Below are 23,399 nucleotides of genomic sequence, written 5' to 3' on the forward strand. Positions count from 1 at the left end.
ATTTCACAAGTTTTCTAGGCCCCTCGCTGGCCCCAGGGAGGACCAGGGAACACTACCGATACGTGCAGGAACGTCCCAGAGCTGGGATCAGACTGGGAACTGCTGGCCTTCTCTTCCTGCTTGGCCAGCAGTCATTCATGACCCTGGCTGCATTGTTAGAATGGCTAGGAAATAGCAGGAAGTGACCCTGCCTGGGTCACACTCCAACCTTCTGGGAGGGAGTACAAGTATCGTTTCTGCCCTTTGAAAATTTGTGTCGTACAGCCCCAGGTACCTACCAGCTAGATCAGGACACAGCATCTGTGGCTCAGCAGTGGATCCCTCAGACCTTCTGCCTCCTCCACAGGTGAGCTTCAGACTCATATTTGGCATCTTAGTTTGAATTTGAAGATCATGGAATCCCAGTGTTTGCACTGTTTAGCCCAACACTCAAAGTGTGCTATTTAGTCAGACTGCAAGGATGCAGTCCTTCAGCCTGTGTGCATGGCTACACAAGAGGGTCCTCCAAAAAACTGATGAGGGGAAAAAAAACTGATGAAGCACCCTTGAACCAGCAGAGCAGTTTACTCACCATTCATTATGTGACAGTTGGCTGTCTGCCCTGAACACCCCTTAAGTGTCATGATGTCCTCTCATCACGCAACACTGCCAAGCAAAGGCAGGCGGCCGTCACTGGACACATGTGCCTACTGAGATGGAAGTCCTCGCTCCCACAACTATTTAACATTACCAGCAGTTTTTTTTTTTTTCTTATTAGAAAGTCAGATTTGCAGAGAGAAGGAGAGACAAGAGAAAGATCTCCCATCCATTGGTTCACTCCCCAAATGGCTGCAATGGCTGGAGCTGAGCTGATCCGGAGCCAGGTCTCCCAGTGGGTGCAGGAGCCCAAGGCCTTGAAGCATCTTTTGCTGCTTTCCCAGGCCACCAGCAGGGGGCTGGATGGGAAGAGGAGTGGCCGAGACAGGAACTGATGCCAATATGGGATGTTGGTACTTGCAGGTAGAGGATTAGCCAATGTAACTATTGCACTGCCCTCCACCCCAGTTTATTTGGTAAAGATTAGAAATGGTGAGAAAATCAGACACGCATTCATGGATGCAATGGGGAGGGCAAGGTGACAGAGATATGTTTCTACTTTCATCTGGTGCCCACAGGGAGAGAGAGGGTGCCAAACTGCCAAAAGAAATAGTCTGGGTTTAAAGGTGAGCTTCATGTGACACAGTGAGATTTCTAGAACTATATTAGAGGGTTTACTAAGGAGTTCTCCTGCATATGAGTCAGCAAAGGAGCTGGTCCAACAGGCAACATGTGTGCCAAGGTCAGGTCACACTGCCGAAGGTTCCAGTCTCCAAGATGGCAGATTGGGAGGTGTTGGAAGCCAGCAGAGCATGAAAGCATGGCTGCTTGCTGGAGCCAAAGATCACCATGGGATCAAGAGCAATGCCCCCTGGAAGGCCCAGGTGACCAGTCTTCAGGACTTGAGGCAGCAAAGCAGCAACACCCTGACTTGGGCCCTCTCCCAGTTGGGCCACCCAGCAGGGCTGAGCGATTGCTCCAGCCTGGGCAGCTCAGGCTCTGGGCTCTCTGCAGCTGGGCCAAGTGACAGGGCAGGCTGGGCAATCACACTGGCTTGCTTGCTCACCAGGCCCGCTCCAGGGACCCTGGCCCACGTGGCTTAGCTCCAGCCACAGGTCCCTTCCCTGTTGGGTAGCCACCCTGGCCCATATGGCTCTGGCATGGTGCCCCCTTCAGGGACTCTGCTTGTGGGGGCTGAGCTTGGGCCCTGGGGCCTCTTAGTGGGAAGGAAAAGAAAAAGGAAAGGAAGAAGAGAGAAGCTACTATTTTTTTTTTATACAGAAGATGTAAATCGACATAAGTTAACACATGTGATTCCACTCCTGTGTGTAAATGTAGCCATATGTACACACGTCAATGGAAAAGTTCAGCTAGATCAAGCTTTAGGGTGTTGTAAGTTACAGGGCCTTGTCCAGAACTACATTTGGATTTAGTTTTGGTTTCACTGGCTAACCCTGAGAACACCCTTGTTAAAATTTTATATACACACACATATAACAATACAAACCTTATTTCCTAATCATTTTCCATTTACACTGGACCCATGCAGACATTAATAGGGCAATAGCATTCAAACATTCATTCACAAATCCACTAACTCCGAGTGTACATGCTGCTGAGCTCTGCCCCCCTCCCCTCCTGCCCTGGTCTATGCAGCCATCAGTTCTAACTGCCTCCATATGATCTCCTTACTTTCCAACTCAGGCTCCAATCCCAACCTCTAACTTCCTCCCCCATCCATAAATCCATTCTCCACCCATCAGAGTCACATCTAAAAAAAATAATTAAGTCATGTGACTGCTTTCTTTGAAGACACCCAACAGCTCGGTAGCCAAGAGTCCTTAAATTTATTATACTTAAGCTACTCAACAGTTCAGTCTGAACTCCCTAGACTGCCTGGGAAAGTCTGTCACATCTGGGCCTGCTCTTTCCAGGAGTACCCCAGACCATGTCCGTCTCCCAGTGAGCTCAGGGCCACTGACAGCCCCTTCCCCCAAGTCTAACAGAATTCTGGGTCCTTCAAGCCAAGCAGGAGGGAGGACACAAAGGTCCTTTGCAAAGCACAGGACAAATGGGTCTCTGGAGGGACTGCTTGATTATACTGACCTGCGTTCTGTTGAAAAAGTCTGCTTTATGCTATGGCAGTGTCCTATCTACGTTATCCACTAATTATTAATATGGAGAACATTTACAATATTAATCCAGCTTAATCGAGCTTAATCGAAGAGATCAACTCTTTGTATATCTCAATACTGGCATTAGCGAGAGTCAAAATAATAATGTCAGAAACATATGTTTATTTGTATGTCTAATGTTATTTATACCCGAATCAGTTTTCAGTATAAGATCTTTTGGCTGTGAGAAAGAACTTGTGGTTTACTTCACTAATAGGAATATCCCTTAATGCTGGGATGGCCTCATCCTGGTATTTCTTCTGTTGTTGATTTTTAGCATAGTTATCTGTAAGAAAAGAACAAAAAGCCTTGTTGACCAATGAAAGTTCTTGTAATCCCTATGACTGATAGAGCCCCACCATACAGTTTACTCGTCTGATGTTTGGAGAATGACAAATAATGTATTTAAAATAATTAAAGGATTACTTAACCCTCTCTGCAGAAGAAATGACCCAATTAAAATAACAATGCGATCAGCAAAGTACTTTCCCCTCTTTAACTCGGAAAGAGATTAGTATTTCTTTTAACTATGTAAGGAAGATCAGCCCCACTCGAAGTTTCTCACAGGAACGGAATTACATCCAGATCTTGAAAATATATGAAAGCCAATACCATAAGAATCATTTAGTACATTCATGAAAACTTAACAATTTCCCCTCTTTGCATAAATTATCCAGTTATTATAATTCCAGTCAAGGTTGCAGGAAGTATATACACCAGTTTACCAGAAAAAAATTTAAATATACTTAGTTTTTAAAATACATTGTATTGGCTTATGAATAGGTTTCCCAACTTGAAAAAATTACTCCCATAAGTTAAAAAATACCTTACTTCCTTGTATCTAAAGCAGCTCAAGAATCAGTTCACTTTATTTCAATCGTTAGACTTGAATTGGAAACAAACAAACAAAAAACACAAAACTTAAAACAGAAAGCAGCCAGTATAATGTGCTATGGCTCTTCCTCCATGCAGTAAGCTGGGATCCAGTGAACATGGTGACCCTCCCTGAACAGGTGCACAAAAATCTGCTGCTGGGATCCAGTGCACACGGTGACCCTCCTGAAGAAGTGCGCAGGAATCTGCTACTGGGATCCAGTGCACACGGTGACCCTCCTGAAGGGGTGTGCAGGAATCTGCTGCTGGAATCCAGTGCACACAGTGACCCTCCTGAAGGGGTGTGCATGAATCTGCTGCTGGAATCCAGTGCACACGGTGACCCTCCTGAAGGGGTGTGCAGGAATCTGCTGCTGGCCCCTGAATGTGTAGGACAAAAACTGCTCTCTCAAAAAGACTGAGAACAAAAGTTTTTATGGGAAAATATACCTGTTATAATTTGTCAGTGTTTATTTCTTTCATGAATATAACTGGTGCAAATTCACCAGGCTTCATATCTTTACATAAGGATTTCCTTTGATGTAACTTCCTATTTATTTTTTCCAGGTTTTTTCTTTGTCTGAGTGTGTCTCCTGCAATCTATTTTTGGGTGTTGTTCTGGATCAAAGAGCTAACACCCCACTCCTCCATTTCCCCAACACTTTCCTTTGTATTAACTTACCTGTGATTGTATGAATGGAGTTGAGTGGAGAGGTACTCATCATGTTAATTCCAAACAGGAGTACATAACCAATGACTATAGTAATCAGAAGGTACACAGGCAATGCAACTGCCCAGTATCTGCAGAAGAAAACAGCAAAGGGCGTCATGGTACCTTAGCAAGCTCTAACGCTCGGCAGCCAATGCAAGACTGGCGTGCTTTTGAATTTTTGATGTCCTAAATGTTCATGGCACTTTTTCAAGGTTTATAACAACAGCTGCACTTCCCCACTCCACCTGTTTCCATCCTGAAAGAACACTTTCAGCCTGCGAGCTCTTGCTTTGGATACTTAAACTCCTCTAATTTCTACATAACATGTCTGACTATTTCTTCTTCAGTTTCAGACAAGTCTTCTCGATTGTCTAATACGGTGATGAAGAACTTACTTCCTCATTCTCCTGTATACTTCAAAAAGTTGGTTATGTCAGCAGTTGTTAAAAATACTGTAACCACATAAATCCTGTTTGTAACTGAGGATCTTAGCATTACATTTTTTAAAAAAAGCATATATATATATATATAAAATCCATTAATTATTAATATGGAGAACATTTACAATATTAATTCAGCTTAACTGAAGAGAAGATCAACTCTCTTTCTATATATGTATATTGCAATACTGGTGTGAGAGTCAAAATCTACACACACACAAAGGGAGATAAATAGATAGGTATGAATGTTCCATTTGCTGTTTATTCCCTGATGTCTGTGACAGCTGGGGCTGGGCCAGGCTGTAGCTGGGGGCCAGGCTGTAGTTGGGAGCCGGGCATTCTATCCAGGTCTCCCATATGAGTAGAAAAGGTCAACCACTCAGACCATCTTTTATTATCTTCCCAGGAGCATCAGCAGGGAGCTGGATCAGAAGTGGAGCAGCTAAGTCTCAAATTAGCACATGTGGGATACCAGCAACATGGGCAGCAGCTTAACTACGCCACCACACCACCACTACAATTTTTTTTTGTTTGGAATTAGTAATTTCACCTCTTTGTTTGGTTTCTGATGACAGTCAAATGCAAACTCTCTGATAGGATTTCTACCCCTCTCAATACAGCTAAACACAGTGAGTGCTCAATCTTGCCAAGTTTTACTGACTGCATTGTTTCCTTAATAATTTCTCCCCTAGAGCTTTCTCTTTCTGGAACTTTTTATTAACATATGTAATTATTTGCAAGGGAAGGAAGGAAGGCAAGAGCAAGATCACATCCATGTACCAGTTCATTTACCCAAATGCCTGTCAACAGCTGCAGCTGAGCTGGCCAGAAGCTGGGGACTCTAACCAAGCCTCCCATGATGGTGGCAGGAATCCAATTATTGCAGCTGCCACCACCTCCTCCTAAGGTCTACATTAGTAGAAAGCTAGAATTAGAAATTGGAGCCAAGGATTGAAGCCAGATATTTGATGAGGCACTGCCAGCACTTTAACAGCCAGGCTAAATGCCTGCCTTACTTTCTGGAACTTTTTTGTTTGTTTGTTTTAAGATTTATTCATTTCTATTGGAAAGGCAGATTTACAGAGAGAAGGAGAGACAGACAGAAAGAGGTTCTGTCCACTGGTTCACTCCCCAGATAGCCACAATTGCTGGAGCTGAGTAGATCCAAAGCCAGGGGCCAGAAGCTTCTTCCCAGTTGCTCTCATGGGTGCAAGTCCTAAGGCTTTGAGCCACCCTCTCCATTGCTTTCCCAAGCCACAAGCAGGGAGCTGGATGGGATGGGAAGCTGGGACAAACCTGTGCCCATATGGGATGCTGGCAACTGAAGGCAGAGAATTAGCCAGTAGAACTGTTAATGGCACCAGCCCTACCTTCTGGAACTTTTATCGTACTTAATCATACTTTTTTTTCTATTTTCTACTTTGTTGTTTAGCCTCCAACATTTCAATTTAAAAAGTTTAATCTTCAAAGCCGGTACTGTGGCACAGCAGGAAAAGCTGCTCCACTCTGGGGAGAAGAGTAGGAGAGAGCCTAAGTGCTCAGGCCCTGGGACCCTGGCGGAACATCCGGAAAAGCTCCTGGCTTTGGGCTGGCCTAGCCCTGGCCATTATGGCTATCTGGGTGACCAGCAGACTGATGGTCTCTGTCTCTCCCTCCTTCTCTCACTTTAAAATAAATCCATCCTTGGGTGCTGATGTGGTTCGACAGCAAGCCGTGGTCCCCTCCCCTTTCTCACTGCAGATGCAGGAGGAAAAAATTGAAACATTTGTCAGGCCCACTTCCCTCCATAGGGTTCAAAGCTGGACCCTCACTACCCTAATTGGACCCACACGGGTGTGCACTTCTCTCAACTATATAAACAATATTAAAAACTAAAATTTAAAAAATCAATTAAAAAATCTTTGGCTATGTTCTTAATTTGCAAATATAGTAATTTCTTGGACTTTCCCTACTTCAGCCAAGAGGGAAAAGCAGAAACAAACTGCTGAAATGATCTATCTCAATCTCTTTTCCCAAATTTTGTTCCAGTCTCTGAACTATTATCCTAGTCTTTTTTCCTGTGAATGTATACCTTGGTTTTAAAAATAGGACAAGTTAGCAAAATTTTGGGGGAGGAAACAGGGATAAACATGTACATATACCCTATTCTCTTTAATCACAGCAATAATGATCTTTATAAAGTCCTTAAAAGCAGGGGTTCAGCGTGGTGGCCCATGTGAAGCAGGCACCCTCTGTGGGCACTGGTACATGGCCCGGCTGTTCTACCTCTTAACCACTCCCTGTAAGAGCCTGGGAAAAGCAGTGGAAGATAGCCCAAGTGTTTGGGCCCCTGCCACCCACACTGGAGACCTGGCTGAAGCTCTTGGCTCAGCCCTGGAGGCTGCGGTCATCTGGGCAATGAATCAGTGGACAGAAGATATCTTAATCTCTTTCCCTCCCACCTTTAAAAAAGCTCTTAAAACTTTACAGCTATTCATGGACTTTAAACTGTGATTCTTCGAAGCAGCATTACTTAAAAGAACACAGTAAGGGATGGACATTCAGCCTAGCACTTAAGATGTGGACTGGAATGTTGACATCCCCTACCAGAGTACCTGCGTTCGATACTGGCTCTGCTCCTGCCTCCAGCTCCCTGATGACGAGGCAGTGAGGGCTGAGGACCCTCAGCAGCACATGCAGGTGTGTTTCTAGCTCCAAATGTTGCTCCTCACTCTTTCCCTGACTGCTCTAGCTGTTGCAAGCACTCAAGAAAGCTGTTTCTGTCTCTCTCAAAAATGATTAAATATAAGTTAAAAATATGCATGTAATGTCTATGTAAATATATGTACAACAGATTATACATGTAAATATACGTTTTAAGTATGTAATATACATATAAATATTGTAACTCTAAACATATGTAGAAAATACAATATACATATATGTCAAACTTACTTTTGAGGCCAATATGTCAAGCCTAATGAGTTTAGCCAAGATTCAGGAATAAAAGCCCACACGAGATAAAGTACTGTAGCAACAAAGGAGAAAAGTTAAAGCATGCACCCAACCTAATAAGGTTCAGATAAAACAAAAAGTTTCTTTAAGGATCCCCAATTCACTCAGCCTGCCTTTTCACTTCTTTCAATTCTTCCAACTCCTTTTCAGTTCCATTATTATATAACTCACCACAATTATCTTATTAGTCCTTTCAAAAAACATTTTTGTGCCAGGAGAAAATTTTCAGCTGAATATATGCACGATGATGGATCTTTTTTCATGATAAATGCATTTTGCAGAACTCTCCCAGGAGTCTGAGATTCAACAGAGAATCCAGAAAAGGTGGCCTCCCCTCCTCTCCACTCCCATCGTCCTGGTGAGCAGACATGTAAATCGGCGATTCCCACTCCACTGAGACAGAGCAGGAGTGTGGCAGACAGCTGCTTCCACGCCCGCCCTGCTCGCCTCTGCAGCACGTGCTACCCTGACACCCTTACAGGAACGGAAACTGCACTGATTGGCATGACCTTTGACCTACGTGAACAGACAAGGGCTTACAAAAGCCTCAACACCAGTGGCTAATCCAGTTCCAGTAATTGAGAACACCCAGTTCCCAGGCACGGTGTGAAGCGCTTTCCAAAAGTGACCCCAGTTGATCCTCCTGAAGGGGGGGCAGAGTTTGGGTTCAACTCCGGCTCTTTCGTGTGCCAGTGTGGCGGCCTAGGCAAGTCCCTCCATCCCCAGCATGGTCATCTTTAGAATGAGGAAAGGGCATCCCGGCCTTCCTCACAGGATCATCTCACACATCATCAGCAGTCAACACCTGCTTCTGTCACCGATGAGCAGGGCCCTGGGTCCCTCGGTGAACCCGAACCCGCGGGCTCGGCCAGAGGGCCAGCTGGCAGCGGGCGCAGCTCAGTATTTGCAGTCAGGGGTTAGGAAGCTAGCACGTCCCTCCCGTTCTGGCTGGACTAGGAGTACCCCCATTTTCTCCCTCCTGTTCACTTCCTGACTCCCACACCCTCTTGCTGGAGGGACTTGGGGCCACAGGAGTCCCCACTCACAGCACTGGGCGCACTCAAGACCAATTCTACTAACTCGATCCTCCCCCTCCCCAAGGGGCAGAGGCCAGGTTTCATCCACTTCGTATTCGTGTCTGCTGCTCCATCAACACGTTGAGACTGGGATCTTTTAGGCTCATGCTGGGACATAGAACAATCTAGACAAAGATGGCTTCCCTTCCAGTTTTGTTCAGAAATAGATAGAGGTGGCTAGGATCCACAGCCCATGTGTGCACATCCGCCTAACAAACGCACTTGCTAAAAGCCTTGGCCATCCACCAGGGAAGGTACTTACTGAAGCCAAACTGGGAGCTTAGGAACAGAACAAAACCATAAATCGCTCTTTCGGGCAATGGCGACGGTGAATTTTCCACCATTTTCCCTGTGGCTTTGGTCAATCTGTGGAAAAGGAACACAGCGTCAGCGACGGGCTCCCCTCACCGCTGGTCCGCCCTAACCTCATCGCCTGGCTGCAGGCACGCGCGCCCGGCCCCGACCGAGCCCGGCGCGGGGCGGGCAGGGGCGCCCAGTGCCCGGCCGGCTCGGCAGGGGAGCGCGGCGTCGCGCAGGGCGGCTCGTCCGTCATTCGAAGCCCGGCGGGCACGGCCTGAATCGGGGCCGTCAGACGCCCACCGGAGCTTCTGTCCCCCTCTCCGCTCCACCTCAGCGCACCTCCGAGCAGCCCTTTCCGCGCAAGCGCAGGCCTGGGAGCCGCAATCCCAGGAGGGAGGCGGGGAGGAAAGCCGGGTGAGGGACACAGGGAGAGAGGGAAAAAAAAAAAAATGAGGGAAAGTTCGAGGCGCGACGCTCCCCTCACCAGGGCGCAGGCGCACGGGCGACCCTCGCCCTGCAGGCGCGCGGGCCGCGGGGGCCGGCGGGATCGCTCGGCTGGCGGCCGCGGGGGCGGGGCCGCGCGGCGCCCGTGCGCACGCGCGCTGCCAGCCCACGTGACCGTGTGACGGGCCGCGCGTCGCTCGCTCGCTGCCTCCCTCCCGTCGTCCGACTGACGCAGAGAGCCTGAGGCGGCGGCGGCGGCGGCTGCAGCAGTCCGCGTCCCACGCTCGCGGGCTGCCGGCCCCGGTGAGTGGACACCCGGTGCGCGGCGGAGCTCCCGTTCGGTGTCACTCTGTCCCGCTGCAGCCGAGATGCCCCGGGGAGCGGGGCGCTCCACACCCCCTCCGTGGGCGTGTGGTGAGTGTGTTTGCGCGTCGCCGGGCGTCCCCCCGGCGAGGGGTGCGGGCTGAGTGAGCGCGCGTGGGTCGGGGAGCCCGCGCGCGACGGCGGGGTGTGTGTGGCCCGGACCCCTGCGTGTCCGCGCGCGGCGTGGGAGCCAGCCCTTTGTGTGCGTCTCGGGCTCGCGCGTGCGTGGCTCCTCCGCCCAGGGTGTCACTGCCCTGCGGGGTGGGATGCGCGTCCCCCGGCCCGCGTGGCCGCGCCTGCTGCCCCCGCGACCCCCGGGCCGGCTGCACCGCCCGCACGAGCGCGCGCCTGCCGAGTGCGTGACGTGTCGGGTGCGGGTGCCTGTTGGTCAGTGCCCCCCGCTCGGCTCCCGGCCCCCCGTTTCCCCGGAGTGGGCGGCCCCGCAGTGGCCCGCGGTCTGCGCACGCTGCGTGGGCTCGGGGCCCTGGGCAGGGAGCGGGGCCGCGGGCAGGGGCAGCCTCAGACGCCACAGACGCCATCGGTTGCAAACTCTTTCCAGAATGTGCGCAACAGGCTGCGTTCTAGCTGTGCCTGGGCCGGAGAGCCGTGAGAGAGAGAGAGATAGGGAGAGAGAGAGTTGAGGGAAAGAGACAGACGAGGGAGAGATGAGAAAGGAGGGAGATAGAAGCAGAGAGGTGAGGGAAAGAGACAGACAGACAAGGGAGAGATGGAGACAGATGAGGGGCGACAGGGGACACAGATGAGAAACCGGAGAGAGACAGAGACAGATGCAAGAGAGATAGTGAGACACAGGAGTGTGTGTATTTGATGGCATTAGCATAACTCCGCTTCAATGCTCCCCAACATCTTAGGAAAATACATACAGGTGTTACAGATTCTTACTATTGCTTTTCAACACTTTCCTCATAATTATGGACCTTGTTAAGTTGGGGCGGGGGTGACAAGACGTTGCATTTCACACCACTAACATGGGGTTTGTTGTGAGGTGCCGGGGAAGGAGCACTTTAGGGAGCAGGCTCTTGCCCAAGGGTTTCTGCTTGCCTCAAGGCTGTGTTTGGTGTCATTTCTTTTCTGCTCTGCTTAATTTTTGACTGTTGCCTAACCTTCCTTTTTTTTTCCCTTGAAATATTTCAAACTGCAGAGGGGAAATCTAATCCATGATTCACATGTTACAGGTGTAAATACTAAATCTAGTTTGGATTATCTTTATTTTTTTAGAGACAGTTGCAGAGTGGAGGTGCTTTTGGCTCCTCCCCGTGTCTCCTGTGGATAGCTGCTGTGTTCAGCTTTCTGTATAACGTTCCCTTGCACATTTTATACTTGGATAATAGTGACTCTAAACATTATGGAGTATTGCTGCTTTAATGGCATTAAACTATATGTTTTTGCAACTTGCTTTTTTTTCACTCAGCATTGCATTTTGACGTTTCTATATGAATGAGTCGAATTATTGTGTTATCTGGTTTATTCATTTTAATTGTTGGTATGGAATCCAATTGTATGAATATATGGTAATTTATTTATACACTCCCATTGGTGTACTCTGTTGTTTCCATTTCGGGACTTTTAAATAAAGCAGACCTGTAATTATATCATTGCACCTGTTTGGTTTTGCACACATTTGGAAGTTTCTCTGGGAAATACACCAGTAGTAGATGTATTGGGTGATGTGACTGAGTCTCAAGTCTGAGCAGGTCCCCGGCACTCTGCAAGTGGTCGCACAGTGCTGCCGTTCATGGGCTGAGAGCAGTCGTTGCTCACACCCTTACTAGTGCTTTGTTAGCAGACTTTACATTTTTGCTTTCTGTTTATTGACTGGCTTCCTCATGACTTTAGCTTGCTGCTAAATTTGCCTGGAGCCACTTGGGCTTCTGTCCCAGCCCTGTGTCAGCCTGTGGATTCATAACTGAGTTGGTTGGCTCAATCTGTCTTTTTTGGTCCTAATATTAATTCCAATAAACGCTATGTACCATATGTATGTCAGTCCCTATGGTTGTTGTGAAGACAGAATTTCCATATTATTTCTAGTGGCAGGTAAGATGATTTATTTAAAGGTGTTTTTACATGTGAATGCTTCTTTAACATCTTTAATATAGTATGTAATACATTCAGTATATATGTGGCACACATTTAAGCTATTAAACAATAAAATGAACATCTGTGAATCTACCAAGTATTTCAAGAATCAAAATGATCAATATTGAATGTGCTCAATATCAAAAGTGACTACCATCCTTGATTGTGTGTGTTATTCCTTGTTGTTAACAATTTGATCAGGAATGTATATTTTTAACCAGTGTATCTATGCCTTCTGTTATTTCTGAGAAAGATTATCGGGTATAATCTTGTTTATTTCACTCAATGTTATATTCCTAAGAGTTACTGATATTGAATGTAAATGTAAGTCATGAATGTTTCACTGCTGTGTAGTATTCCATGGGTGAATATCACACAGTGAATGTGTTGTGTTGATGGGCATGTTGACTTTTTCCTGGGGTTTGCTATTACAAAAGTGATTGTATGTATCTTCTGGTATGCAATTATGAGAAATGCTCCAAATTTTGCACTGGGGGGGGATGCCTTCAGGCAGGGCGGGGTGGTAGTGGCAGCTGTCTCAGGAGTATGTGGAGGCAGGTGAGGTTCAGGAATCAGTTCTAGATCATTGAGTTCTGTATGTTTGTGTTCCTAAAATTGGTATGTCTGTGGCCTGTGATAGGTGCCACTGCAAGTTAACCTTGCCCTCCTGCCCTCTCACGGCAACATTCCATCTAAGAAAGGGAAAGCACGTTCCGTGTAGGAACTTCTTGGGGCACCGCCCCAGGTGGTGGAATTCGTCAGGGAAACCAGGGCTCCTGTTGAGCCTCGGGTTAGGGAATGCCTTTCAATCCCTGCACCTCCCTCCCTCATCCACAGCCCCAAAAGGTGCATTTCCAGTGCCATTGCACTTTTTTCATTAACATAGTTTTTTTCCCTCAACTGTATGCTAATACTTATGATACACATTGAAGAGAAGACATAACACTTTTACCTAAAGATGTCGCCTTAATGTTCTGGAAATTCATCCATTTTGTTTTAACCTAATGTCGAAAATTCTCATCTTTATGTGTAAAGAGTATGTGATTTTTAAAAGTATGTTTGAGTGGTTTTAGAGCAAAATGAAAAAAGGATACTGCTGTGCTGTTATGTTAAAAGTGTAGTACTGGGTGGGGAGTTTACAAAATGATGCCAAATTGCTTTCTTAAGTGATTGTATCGATTTAGGTTTTGGCCAGCAATTTTTAAATTTATGTAATATGTCAGTAATGTGTAAGAGTTTCAGTTGAGTTACAACCTGTCCAGTGCTTGTTGTTATTCTCTTTTCACTGTTTACCAGTACAGTGAATATGAAAATGATACATTATGGTGATTTTAATTTGCATTTTTTATTATTAATGAGATTGAGCATCTTTTTCTATGAGTATTGAATCATCTGTGTTTCCTTTTAGTAAATTAGGTGGTCATTTTTTTACTCATTTTTTTTTTTTATTGAGCTGTCTTTTAAAGCTGATAAACTGGTAACACTGATCCTGTGTTGATAAGTTAGAATATCTTCCAGTTTGTGGTCGATCTTTTTTCACTCTTTGTGGTGTATTTTGGGGAACTGTAATTGAATTGCAAACCTTCCTTTGGGCTCTGGAGGTATTCTGCTGTGTTTCTTTTCAGCCCTGATCCCTCTGGAATTGATGTTTGCGTGTGGTGTAGGGTGGTGATGCACACTGCCTTTTCCTCCTGTGCAGCTCCTGTGCTCCCTGGACCACATGTGACTTGGCCAGTGCCCCACTTCACCATCTTTTTCCTACGTGCCATGTCTGTGTACTCTCTCTAGCCTACCTTTCTGTGCATTTTTTTTTCATCTTTGTTGATACCAGAATCTTCATTGTTAACACAGAAATCCTGATACCTGGGAAAGATTTTGATCTGAGCTGTTCTTGAATCCTTGTTTTAACAACCAGCTTGTTTGTTACATGATGAGAACACTTCTTTGGGATTTAATTGGAATTCATAGAATCTATTTCAGGGAGAATTGAAGTCTATCTAAGAGTTCTAGCCTTCTCATTTGAGAGTATGGTAGTTCCATTTATTTAGGTTGTCAATGTCTTCATTTTTTTCTTTTTTTCTTGAAAAGATCTGCTTATTTACGAGGCAGAATTAGAGACAGAGATCTTTGGTCCACCCGTTCAGTCTCTCAGTGGCTGTAAGGGCCTGAGCTGAGCCCTTCCCTCTGGGTCATCTTCCACTGCTTTCCTAGGCACAGAGCAGAAGTGAGGCAGCCAGAACATGGGCAGTGCCCGTGTGGGATGCCGGTGCTGTAGGTGCTGCTAGTTAAAGTTGTTTTTAATTTTCTAGGTAGACATCTTACATCTATTAAATGTTAACCTTGATGTTTTAAGTAGTTTTGTTGCTGTTGTAGATGCTGGTATTTAAAACTTTGTGTTAGTAAATGAGAAATTAATATTTCAAATGTTTACTTATTCTTTTGAGCATTTTATTATATATAAAATGATACACGTTGAAGAGAAGACATCAGTTGAGTGAACATATCAGTTGAACTCCTTTGGATTTTCTGTTGGCTCTTTACTATCATATTTCCTTTAAAAAAGATTATTTTCTTGAAAGGCAGAAGACAGTGAGAAAGAGACAAGGAGACAGAAAGTGAGAGAGAGAGGTCTTTCACCTAACGGTTTACTTTCCAAGTGCTTGGAACAGCCAGGTGGGAACCAGGAGCAGGAACTCTAGCCTGGGTTTCCAGGCGCTGTTGTAGCAGCTGGGTTGGAGTGGTTAGGACTCCGGCCACCATTCTGCTAAGGGATGCCCTGTGCTGAGGGTCAGTGCGCTTCTCTGGGTGGTTGGTTGGTTGGTTTTTTTCATTGACTCTGTTGTCTGACTTTGGTGTTCAGGTGATGCTGACCTTACACAGTGAGTGTAGTTCCTCTTGGGGACGTTTCCACTGCAGTGATGAGTATTTTAAAAGTTTGGTGAAACTTAAAGTGTCAGATTATTTGGATCTGATGTTTTTCTTTTGGACACTTAGCAGTGGTACTTGAACAGTCTCTGTTTAAGTTTTGAGAGTTAATCCTTTCGTCACAGAATTTGAAGTTCATGGTATTGTTTGTATCCTTTACAGTCTCTGCTTTATCTGCAGCTGCTTCCTTTCTTCAGTTGCAGGTATTCGCTTATTTTGCTTCTAAATTTTTTTTGAACTGTCCTTACTTTTTAGATGTCTCTTAAAAGAAATTTACTGGAATTTTCTTTTAGTTGCATCAATTAATCTGTGCCTGTTAATTGCTCTGCTCAGAAGTTCTTTCAGTTTGAATTTATTGGTTGATGATTATTTGAATTTTTATCCAAAGTGATTTTTATTTCTATTCTTGAGAGATCATTTTGATGAGTATGCATGTCTAGCTTGGTGATCTTTTTTCTGTAAGTGTGGTGATTGATTATGTAAAGTCTGCTGCCAGTTCATTTATGTTAAAAAAACACTTTATTTATTAATTTGAAAGGCAAGCTCACACACACACACACACACACACACCACTTCCATCCACTGGTTTTCTCCCACGTGCCTGCTGGGCTGAGTCCATCTCAAGCTGGAAGCCAGGGACTCTTTATGGGTGTTCCATGTAAAGTGGCAAGGGAGGCAGGCCTTGAACCTTCATCTGTTACCTCCCAGGTGCGTTGGCAGGGGCTGCAGCAGAGGCAGAGGCAGAGGCTCGGATGCCATCACAGGAGCTTTGCTCTGGGCTGCAGGCATCAGCTTAGCTTCCTGTACCACAACATCCTTCTCATTCCATGCTTTAAAAGAATTTTTTTTCCTTTTACCTACCTTGGGATCATTGGATTTTCTGTATTTGGTGTTATATTATTACATTTCTAAATTTGGCAGGAGATCACTTGTTATTCATTCTGTGTTTAATACAAGTGTTTCCTAATTTTGAGTTTTCTTTCATGAGCGCTAGACAATTCTGAACCTGAATTCTTTAAAATTTTCTTTCGTATATTTTCTCTGGAGCTATAATTGGATATATGTATTTAAATTCTTTCTAGATTACCTAAGTCACTTACCCTTCCTGTTTTTCATTTCTGTGTCTACTTAAAGGAATTTGTAGTGCTACGTGACTTCATTCGTTACTGACCAGATTTTCTCTTCAGCTGCGCTGAATCTTCCCTGTACCCAACCCTTTTTTTCTTCTAAAAATTGTATTTTTTCATTTCTGAAATTTCCAATTGGGCATTCTTCATTGCCTCATGTTGCTTGCCCATTTATGAGACGTGGAACCGTTCACGCCTCTGTCTGGCAGTGCACGTGTTTGGGGTGCTTAGGATGTCTGAATGGATTGCTTGTTGTTGTCTCTTCTCATGTGGGCTTGCTACCTCTGGTGTTTGGGGATCGTTGAGAGTTGGCCTCCTTCCTGTTTGATTGGGTTTAGTGAGATTCTTGAGATTCTAAATTGGAGATGATTTTTTTCCTGAAGGAACTTGCATCAGCTTTGGCTGTGATCTGGGTTTAGATTAGTTCCCATATCTGCTTTGGGCCAGTGTTCTGGTCCCATTACTGCTCTTGCCACAAGTACCAGTTTTAATTTCTATTTGATGTTTGTTGTGTTTGGAGGTACAGAGTGGCCTTAAATATTCTCTTATTTCAATTAGCTCTGCAAAATATTTTTTAAAGCTTTTTTTAAAAATTAGGGTCTTTTTTTTTTCTTTTTGCAGTGGTAGTCCCTGGAATACCTAGTTGACCATAGTTAATGGAGTTCTGAGTCCTTTATCTTAATATTTTAATTTTAGCAATGTGTTTACTTTGTATTAGGAAAAACATGCTCTTGTATTAAACATAGGATTTCTTGTTGATACAAGATTTTCTGTTGAAATAAGTCTATCTCTTAGTTAGAAATTTACGTATTTGAAAGGAAAATGCTCCTTTCAAATAACTGAGTGGCATCTGAGTATACTCAGTGATCCTCTGGGCCCCTAGGAGCACAGTGACCTGACAGAGTGATAGCTGCTGTCAGAGATGTGAGCAGGTCTCTGGGCTTACAGGGGAGAGATGCACAAATAAGTATGATTGCAGGAAGACCAGGAAATGCTTCTTGAAATTGAGTACTTGGGTTGCTAGTAGGTGACTTCACACTAGCTTTTGTTTAGGAAGGATGAGCAGTGGGGTATGTGTGGCTTCAAGGTTGGGTCATGGAGCCACTAGAGATAAAAGAAGGAGTTCGAGTCAGCAGGGGTCTCTCCTGCTCCTCTTGAGGAGGTTGGTTTTCATTCTGAAGATGAAGGAGAGCTATGAAAGCATTCATTTTAAGCAGCTGATTTGCTAAATAAACATGAGCAAGGTATCAGAAGATGCCAAGAGTAAGGACAACCCACTAATTAGGAGATTGCTTTCAAAATCCATTTAGAGAATAGGCAGAGGTACAGTGCAGGCAGTGGCACCTGGCATCAAGAAGTGTGTGTGTCCGCTCTCAATCTCCAAGGGAAGTGGTTGTGGCAGGACTTTGTGGACTCAGAGGATTCTTGAGGGAGTCTAGATGAACCCCCAGGTTTCTGGTTTGGGTACCCAGGCAGCGTATAGAGCAGTGAACTGTGAAACCACATACAGAAGGAGGAAAGAACCTAACTTCATTTGTTCTTGAGTAAAAAGATGTTTGTTTTTGATTTTACTAAATTTGAAGGGCTTGTGGATCATCTTGGGTAAGATCCAGGGCAGTTTGATGGGGGAGGGTTTACAAGCCAAGAGATTCAAGCCTGCCTGAAGAGATTTGGGAATCAGTAGTGCCTGAACTTCAGAAGCTGTTATTGCTACAGCATATAGAGTATGAGATCATTTGTAGTGGTACGTAGATAAAGACTGAAGTGTTTAATAGCTAACAGTTTAATGTGTATGAAAACTGTGACTTGTATGTCAAACCTATGATATTGTGGACATGATCACCTAGGCCAGGTAAGCTTGATTAAAGGGAAATATTAAGTAAAAATACATACGATATATGGGAAAAGGCAACATCTTGGTGGAGCTGTGCAAATGGTGAAAGCTCAGAAAGTGCTGGTGGATATGGTCACCGAGGAGAGAGTAAGAGTGGGAAGAAAAGCAAGGTGACATATGGGTGGTGGGGAATGGAGAAGAAGAGTCCATGGAGGAGACTGAGCAAGAGCAGCCAGACGAATAGGAGGACCAGGAGAAGATGGTCTTTGGAGTCCAGATGAAGAGTTCTGAGAAGGAGGAAGTGGCCCACAGCATCAAGTAAGTTGTAAGCCGAAAAGTACTCTTTGGATTTAGCAATTAAGGTAGACCATTTAGCTGGAATCATCCCAATAGTGGAGTTACATATTCGTATGATATTAATGATAGCTGGTCTTTACAGCATTTCTCTATGCCTCGTACTCTTGTCAACACTTACCATGTGTAAGCTGATTAGTCAGACAGATAGTATTACCCCTTTTGATATGTGACATCAAATATGTGAGATATACTCTAGATCACATACCCAGGAAATGGGAGAGCCAGGACTTGAGCCCAGGCAGTCTGGCTCCAGAGTTTGTGTCTTAACCTTTTTGCCACATTGCCTCTCCAATTAAAAAATAAAAGTAAAAAATGCACCAGTATTACAATTCCAGTACAATTCATGTTGTTTATGGTTTCACGACATCTGTGAGACTTTTGAAACTTGAATGCTAGTGTCATGTGTTTGGCTCCATCTGCCAGGTATATGCATGTTAGTTGTACTAAAATTAACACCATGATGGTAGTGTGTGAGCTGTGATAGTTCTTGGCTCTTTCTGTGTTTACACACAAAAAAATTGCTGTATGGCAAATGAGTTTCAAATTGCATATATCTCCCAGGATAGCATATGTCCCACAACTTTTGGTGCTGTGATGTGTTACTTTTTCTGGTCATTGTTCACTTCTGAAGTTAAACTCATGAGAAACACATCAAGTGCTAGACATAGATAAGCAATTGTAGAAGGTTGTGAGTGATCTTATCAGTAAGGTTTTCCTTGAGTGGTGGAAAGATCTAAGTTGTAGAAAACGGAACATGAGAATGGAGAACTCACATGGGAGAAGGAGGAAGAGTTCTGCAGGAGGCTGAAGGAAGAGACAGGCAAGGGTCAGGTGTGGACCTCCACTGTGAGCTGAGGGCTGGACCTGGGGAGGGAGAGCCCAGCCAGCTGAGCAGGGGTGTTTATGTTGATGAAGTAGGTAAACTGCAAGACATAGAGTGTCTGCCTGGGCCTCGATGTGGCACGGAAGGTGGTGCATTTGGAAGAAGGAAACAAGCGCTGACCTGCTTGCCTGTATTCTTAACCAAAAGGTGTAATCAAGAGGTGGCTAGGTAGCAGTGAGGGAAAAGTAGATGTGGAAGCATGCGATGTTTGCGAGAAGAGCCCCTGGACTCGGAGGGGTGGGTGTGGGTCCTTCCTAGTTTGACGGTGCTGAGAAAATGACTTCACTTTAACTGAGCATGCTTTCTCATCCGTGCAGTGGAGCTGAGCAGTCAGGCCTGCCAAGGTTGCGGAAGGGTTCAGAAAGGTGCAGATGGCCACGCTTTGCAGTATGTGACACATGGTGCCGCAGTTTGTTAGAAATATTGGTTTTCACTGTGATAATCTGAACTGTCATCTCGCAGATTGATTAAAAAATAGGTTTGTATTTCGAAGACTGATGATGGTCTTGTTTGGTATTAATAGTAGTGGGATAATTCTGATATGAAAAGGTGTAAACAATGATGGTGATGATAGGAAAAGAAAGCTATTACTTGGGTAAGAATTTGAAGTAATAAAATGCTTTGCTTCCTAATGGTACTTAGGTTTTATGGATTTAGTTCTTAAAAAAAAAAAACCTTAATTTTGAACTTTCTTCAGGAGAAAGACTTTAGACTGGAACTTAAGCTCTGATCTTCTTTTCGCTTGTTGAAGTGAGTAGTTTTCAACCATGGCTTTTGAGGACGTGAGGCTCTTCCCCCTTGCAGAAGAGCGGTGCTGTGTAGGCAGTGGTGTTTGTGTGTTAGGGCAGGCCTTGCTGGAGGATGGATTGTCTGGGGATGGCCTTGGGGAGTTAGGAGATTGACTGGCCCGGATCCTTACCACTCTAGCCCCTCCCCTTTAGCTGGTGGAGAAACCCCCTGAGAGATGGATGGGAGAACCTGAGCAGCTGTTAAGGGGTGGTTTTCTCATTGGAGTCAGGTTTGAGTTCAGGCAGGAGGTTGAAAGTAGAGCAGAGCTGTGTGTGAAGAAATAACATTTTTCACAGAATGCAATGAGAGCAGGTGGGGGCAGAATTGCAGCTATAGAAGATGCTTTTTCTACATGTAGTACACTGATTTGAGGGCTCTGCGTGTGCTAGACAGTGTACGGAAATGAATCAGATGTTCTCATTGTCTTCCAGTCTGAAGAAGGCATGGAAGCAAGTTCATGCAGAGTAGAGATGGTGAATACCTAAGCCTAACAAGCAAAGGAAAAATAAACCATTTACGTCTACAGTCAGGAGAGAATAGCAGGATGAGGTTGGAAGTCTGTCAGAGTTCAGTGTTTTGATTAGAGTTATTTCCTGGGGCATAGGCTAAACGTATTTTTGTAATATGTCATAGTAGTCAGGAAGACTGTTGCTCATGTCGTGTCAAGTGACTTAATTTGGATTTGTGTTGTTTCCTTAGGACTGTGCACCATGGATGATTTTTCCGAGGGAGATTTTGCTGTAGGGGATTATGCCTTTTTAGGAGATTGCCCTTGCGAGGACGATAGTGTCTTTGCTCCTGGATTTATGGCTGACGAGTATGTTCGTGTGACTCAGCTTTTCTGTGATGGGGTGGTAAGTAGGCTTGTCAGTGTTTGTGACTTCTAGGTTTCTGGTTTAGCGTTATCTGAGAGATGTTTTGTGGTTTCTGCGTTTCGACTAGATGGTTTGCAGACTCGGGAGTAAGGATGGGGCAGTAGAGGTGGATCCTCGTGGGGCATTAGAGACGCTCTAATTAGAGCTGAGAACGTGCACCAGAGCGGTGGGTGTGTTGTTGTGTGGCTTGTAGTCAGCCACTGCTTGCAACACCTGCATTCTGTGTCTTGTGGATTTAAGTGCCAGCTTCACTTCCCATCTGTCTTCTGCTAATGTAACCCTTGGAGGCACTGAGTGATGACTCAGAAACTTGGGTCCTTGCCATCCAGGTGGGAGGCCTGGCTGGAGCTCTGGGCTCCTGGCTCTGGCTTGGTTCAAGTCTGGCTGTAGGCATTTGGAGAGTTAACCTGGGGGATAGAAAATCGTGCTCTTTTCTCTGCCTTTCAGATAAAAAAGATAAACAAACAACAAGATCAGAGGAGACACCATGAGAAAGGCCTTGAATTGAGACTTATTGAAGATGTGTTCAAAGTGTGATTATATCAAGTTTAGGTTTAATTCTAATAATCTTTAGATTAAAAATAAAGAATTGCATTTTTGTGTTTTACCAAATAAAAATAAAAAGGATTTTCTTCTTTTTAGGGCATGCGGTATAAAGATTATGCCCAAATTGAAAGAAATTTAGGTGAGTACATTGGTGTTTTAATGTTAATTTATTAGAAGACCTATCAATCTAGTCAAGTCAATGTAACAAATTTGTATGTCTTAGAAAAACTTCTTTTTGCCAATTTTTTTTTTCTACTGGAAACCCAAACTCTTTCTTAAAATAGCGTTTTAGCCAACACTTATTTTTACCATATTACAGAACAAAATATTTTATCCATTCATTCCTTTACCTTTCCACATCCATTTTTATCTTTTCTCTATTAAACAATGTTGTTTCATTCCAACGTAAGGCAAAGATACTAATTTTAAACTTTTTTCTTTTTATTAAGAATTTGACATCTGTACCATATGGTGTAGTAAACCCATTTCTGTCCTGCAAGATTACTGTGATGCCATTAAAGTATACCTCTTATGGCCGCTTCTGTTTCAACACCCACATAATTCTATTTTATCACGATTGCATCCCTGCGTAGAGAATGCGTAAGTTACTGTGTGTTGCTTATTTTGTAGGAACAGTGACAAGCAGTGTTGCCTAGTATTGAGAAATTCCAGGTGTGCGGGAAAGTGGATATCTCGTTGTCTTAAATTTTAAATAAGTTATCATTTATTTTCATCTTATTTGCAAGGTAGGAAAAAAAGAGAGAAAGATGGAGAAAGATTGTCTAGATGGTAATTCATTCCCCAGATGCCCAGGCAGGCTGAAGCCAGGATCCCAGGACTCCATCTGGATCTCCCACTAGAAAGCAGGGTTCTTGTGGCAGAAAGTTTGAGTAGAAGCAGAATAATGTCCTATGCAATGACTCAAACACTCTCCTTCCTCCTTCAAGATTATATATTATTTTTTACTTATTTGAGCCCTATATAGAAAGAGCTTCCTCATTTTCTGGTCTGTTTGCCAGATGTCTGACAGCTAGGACTAGGCCACGACTGGAACCAGGAATGAGACCCAGGTCTTCACATGGGCGTCAGGATCATAGTTACACGGCCATCACTGCTTCCTCCCAGGATTTGCATTGTTGGGCAGCTGGAGTCGGGAGCCAGAGCCCAGGGAAAATGATGTGAGATGTCTGCTCCCTTGGCAGATTCTTCTATACTGTTCAGCTTCACTTTTGTTGAACAGGGTGGTTCAACAATAAGGTTACTTGAGATTTGGAGAGGAGAAGATAATCATGACATTCTGAGTATTATGAGATGGTAGAAGCTGAGGAAAATATGCTTTTTCATCAATATCAATTATATAGTACAGAAAAAGATTTTGTCCATTTAATAAATAACATACTAATCGTTAAGTGAAGGAATAGAGAACTTAATTTTTTTCAATAGTTTTAAGTTGAAATTTGTGGTTAAGCATAAAGCTTAGTGAGTTTGTATATGAGACTCTAAACTGCTAAAAAATGGATTTGTCTTTAAGTAATTTTAGTGCTGCTGAGTTAAGTTTGAAGAAATTACAACATCTTGAGTTGATGGAAGATATTGTGGATTTGGCAAAAAAAGTTGCGGTAAGTGGTAGAAAAAGAGGTTCCTCAGCCCCCATTCAAAAGAATATGAATATTCATATGGTGTCAGGCCTATCTTGCCAGTTTATAACAGCAGATAAGGATTGTAGTTCTGGTTAATGGGAGATTTCTCTGCTGTCTGTGAGTGCATGTGTGCTGTTACAGAGATCAGGTAGATGTCATGAAAGGGGCAGGACATCCTTGTCATTAAAGGATAGAAATTGGAATTAGCTACAGGTGAAAATGTGGGCCCCATTCGTGGAAATCTTTGTCACAGATTCTAAAAATGATGGGCTCTCTTTTGGATACAAGCACACCACTGGCAGCACTAGGTATTTTCTCTCTGGGGTAGACTGTCAGAATAGGTTTGAGGAGCTGTTCTTGTCATCAGCTTTCCC

General features: G+C 44.3%; 2 protein-coding genes across 3 annotated transcripts in view; one reads left to right on the top strand and one right to left on the bottom strand.

The window, feature by feature from the left end:
- Positions 1–2,853: 2,853 nt before the first annotated feature.
- Positions 2,854–9,705, bottom strand: LOC121156828 (phosphatidylinositol glycan anchor biosynthesis class P). 2 transcript variants are annotated; one of them, XM_040980806.1, is made up of 5 exons: positions 9,630–9,705; positions 9,108–9,211; positions 7,710–7,782; positions 4,306–4,424; positions 2,854–3,036 (listed from the first exon to the last, which is right to left on the bottom strand). In XM_040980806.1, exons 2-5 carry the CDS (start codon positions 9,187–9,189, stop codon positions 2,906–2,908), a joined length of 405 nt encoding a protein of 134 aa, XP_040836740.1. In that variant the 5' UTR covers positions 9,190–9,211; positions 9,630–9,705; the 3' UTR covers positions 2,854–2,905. The 2 variants fall into 2 exon arrangements, with proteins under 2 accessions (XP_040836740.1, XP_040836741.1); XM_040980807.1 differs by lacking the exon at positions 9,630–9,705 and adding an exon at positions 9,446–9,602.
- Positions 9,706–9,899: 194 nt separating this feature from the next.
- TTC3 (tetratricopeptide repeat domain 3) overlaps positions 9,900–23,399 on the top strand; it is a 107,369-nt gene continuing 93,869 nt past the window's right edge. Inside the window, exons 1-5 of the mRNA XM_040980803.1 lie at positions 9,900–10,003; positions 20,664–20,818; positions 21,482–21,524; positions 21,835–21,985; positions 22,917–23,004. Coding sequence (XP_040836737.1) covers positions 9,958–10,003; positions 20,664–20,818; positions 21,482–21,524; positions 21,835–21,985; positions 22,917–23,004 — 483 coding nt within the window. The 5' untranslated portion in view covers positions 9,900–9,957. The remainder of the gene's footprint in view (positions 10,004–20,663; positions 20,819–21,481; positions 21,525–21,834; positions 21,986–22,916; positions 23,005–23,399) is intronic.

The sequence above is a fragment of the Ochotona curzoniae genome, unplaced genomic scaffold (genome assembly GCF_017591425.1).
Source record: "Ochotona curzoniae isolate NIBS_2020 unplaced genomic scaffold, NIBS_Ocur_1.0 contig_3498, whole genome shotgun sequence".
Classification (NCBI taxonomy): Eukaryota; Metazoa; Chordata; class Mammalia; order Lagomorpha; family Ochotonidae; genus Ochotona; species Ochotona curzoniae.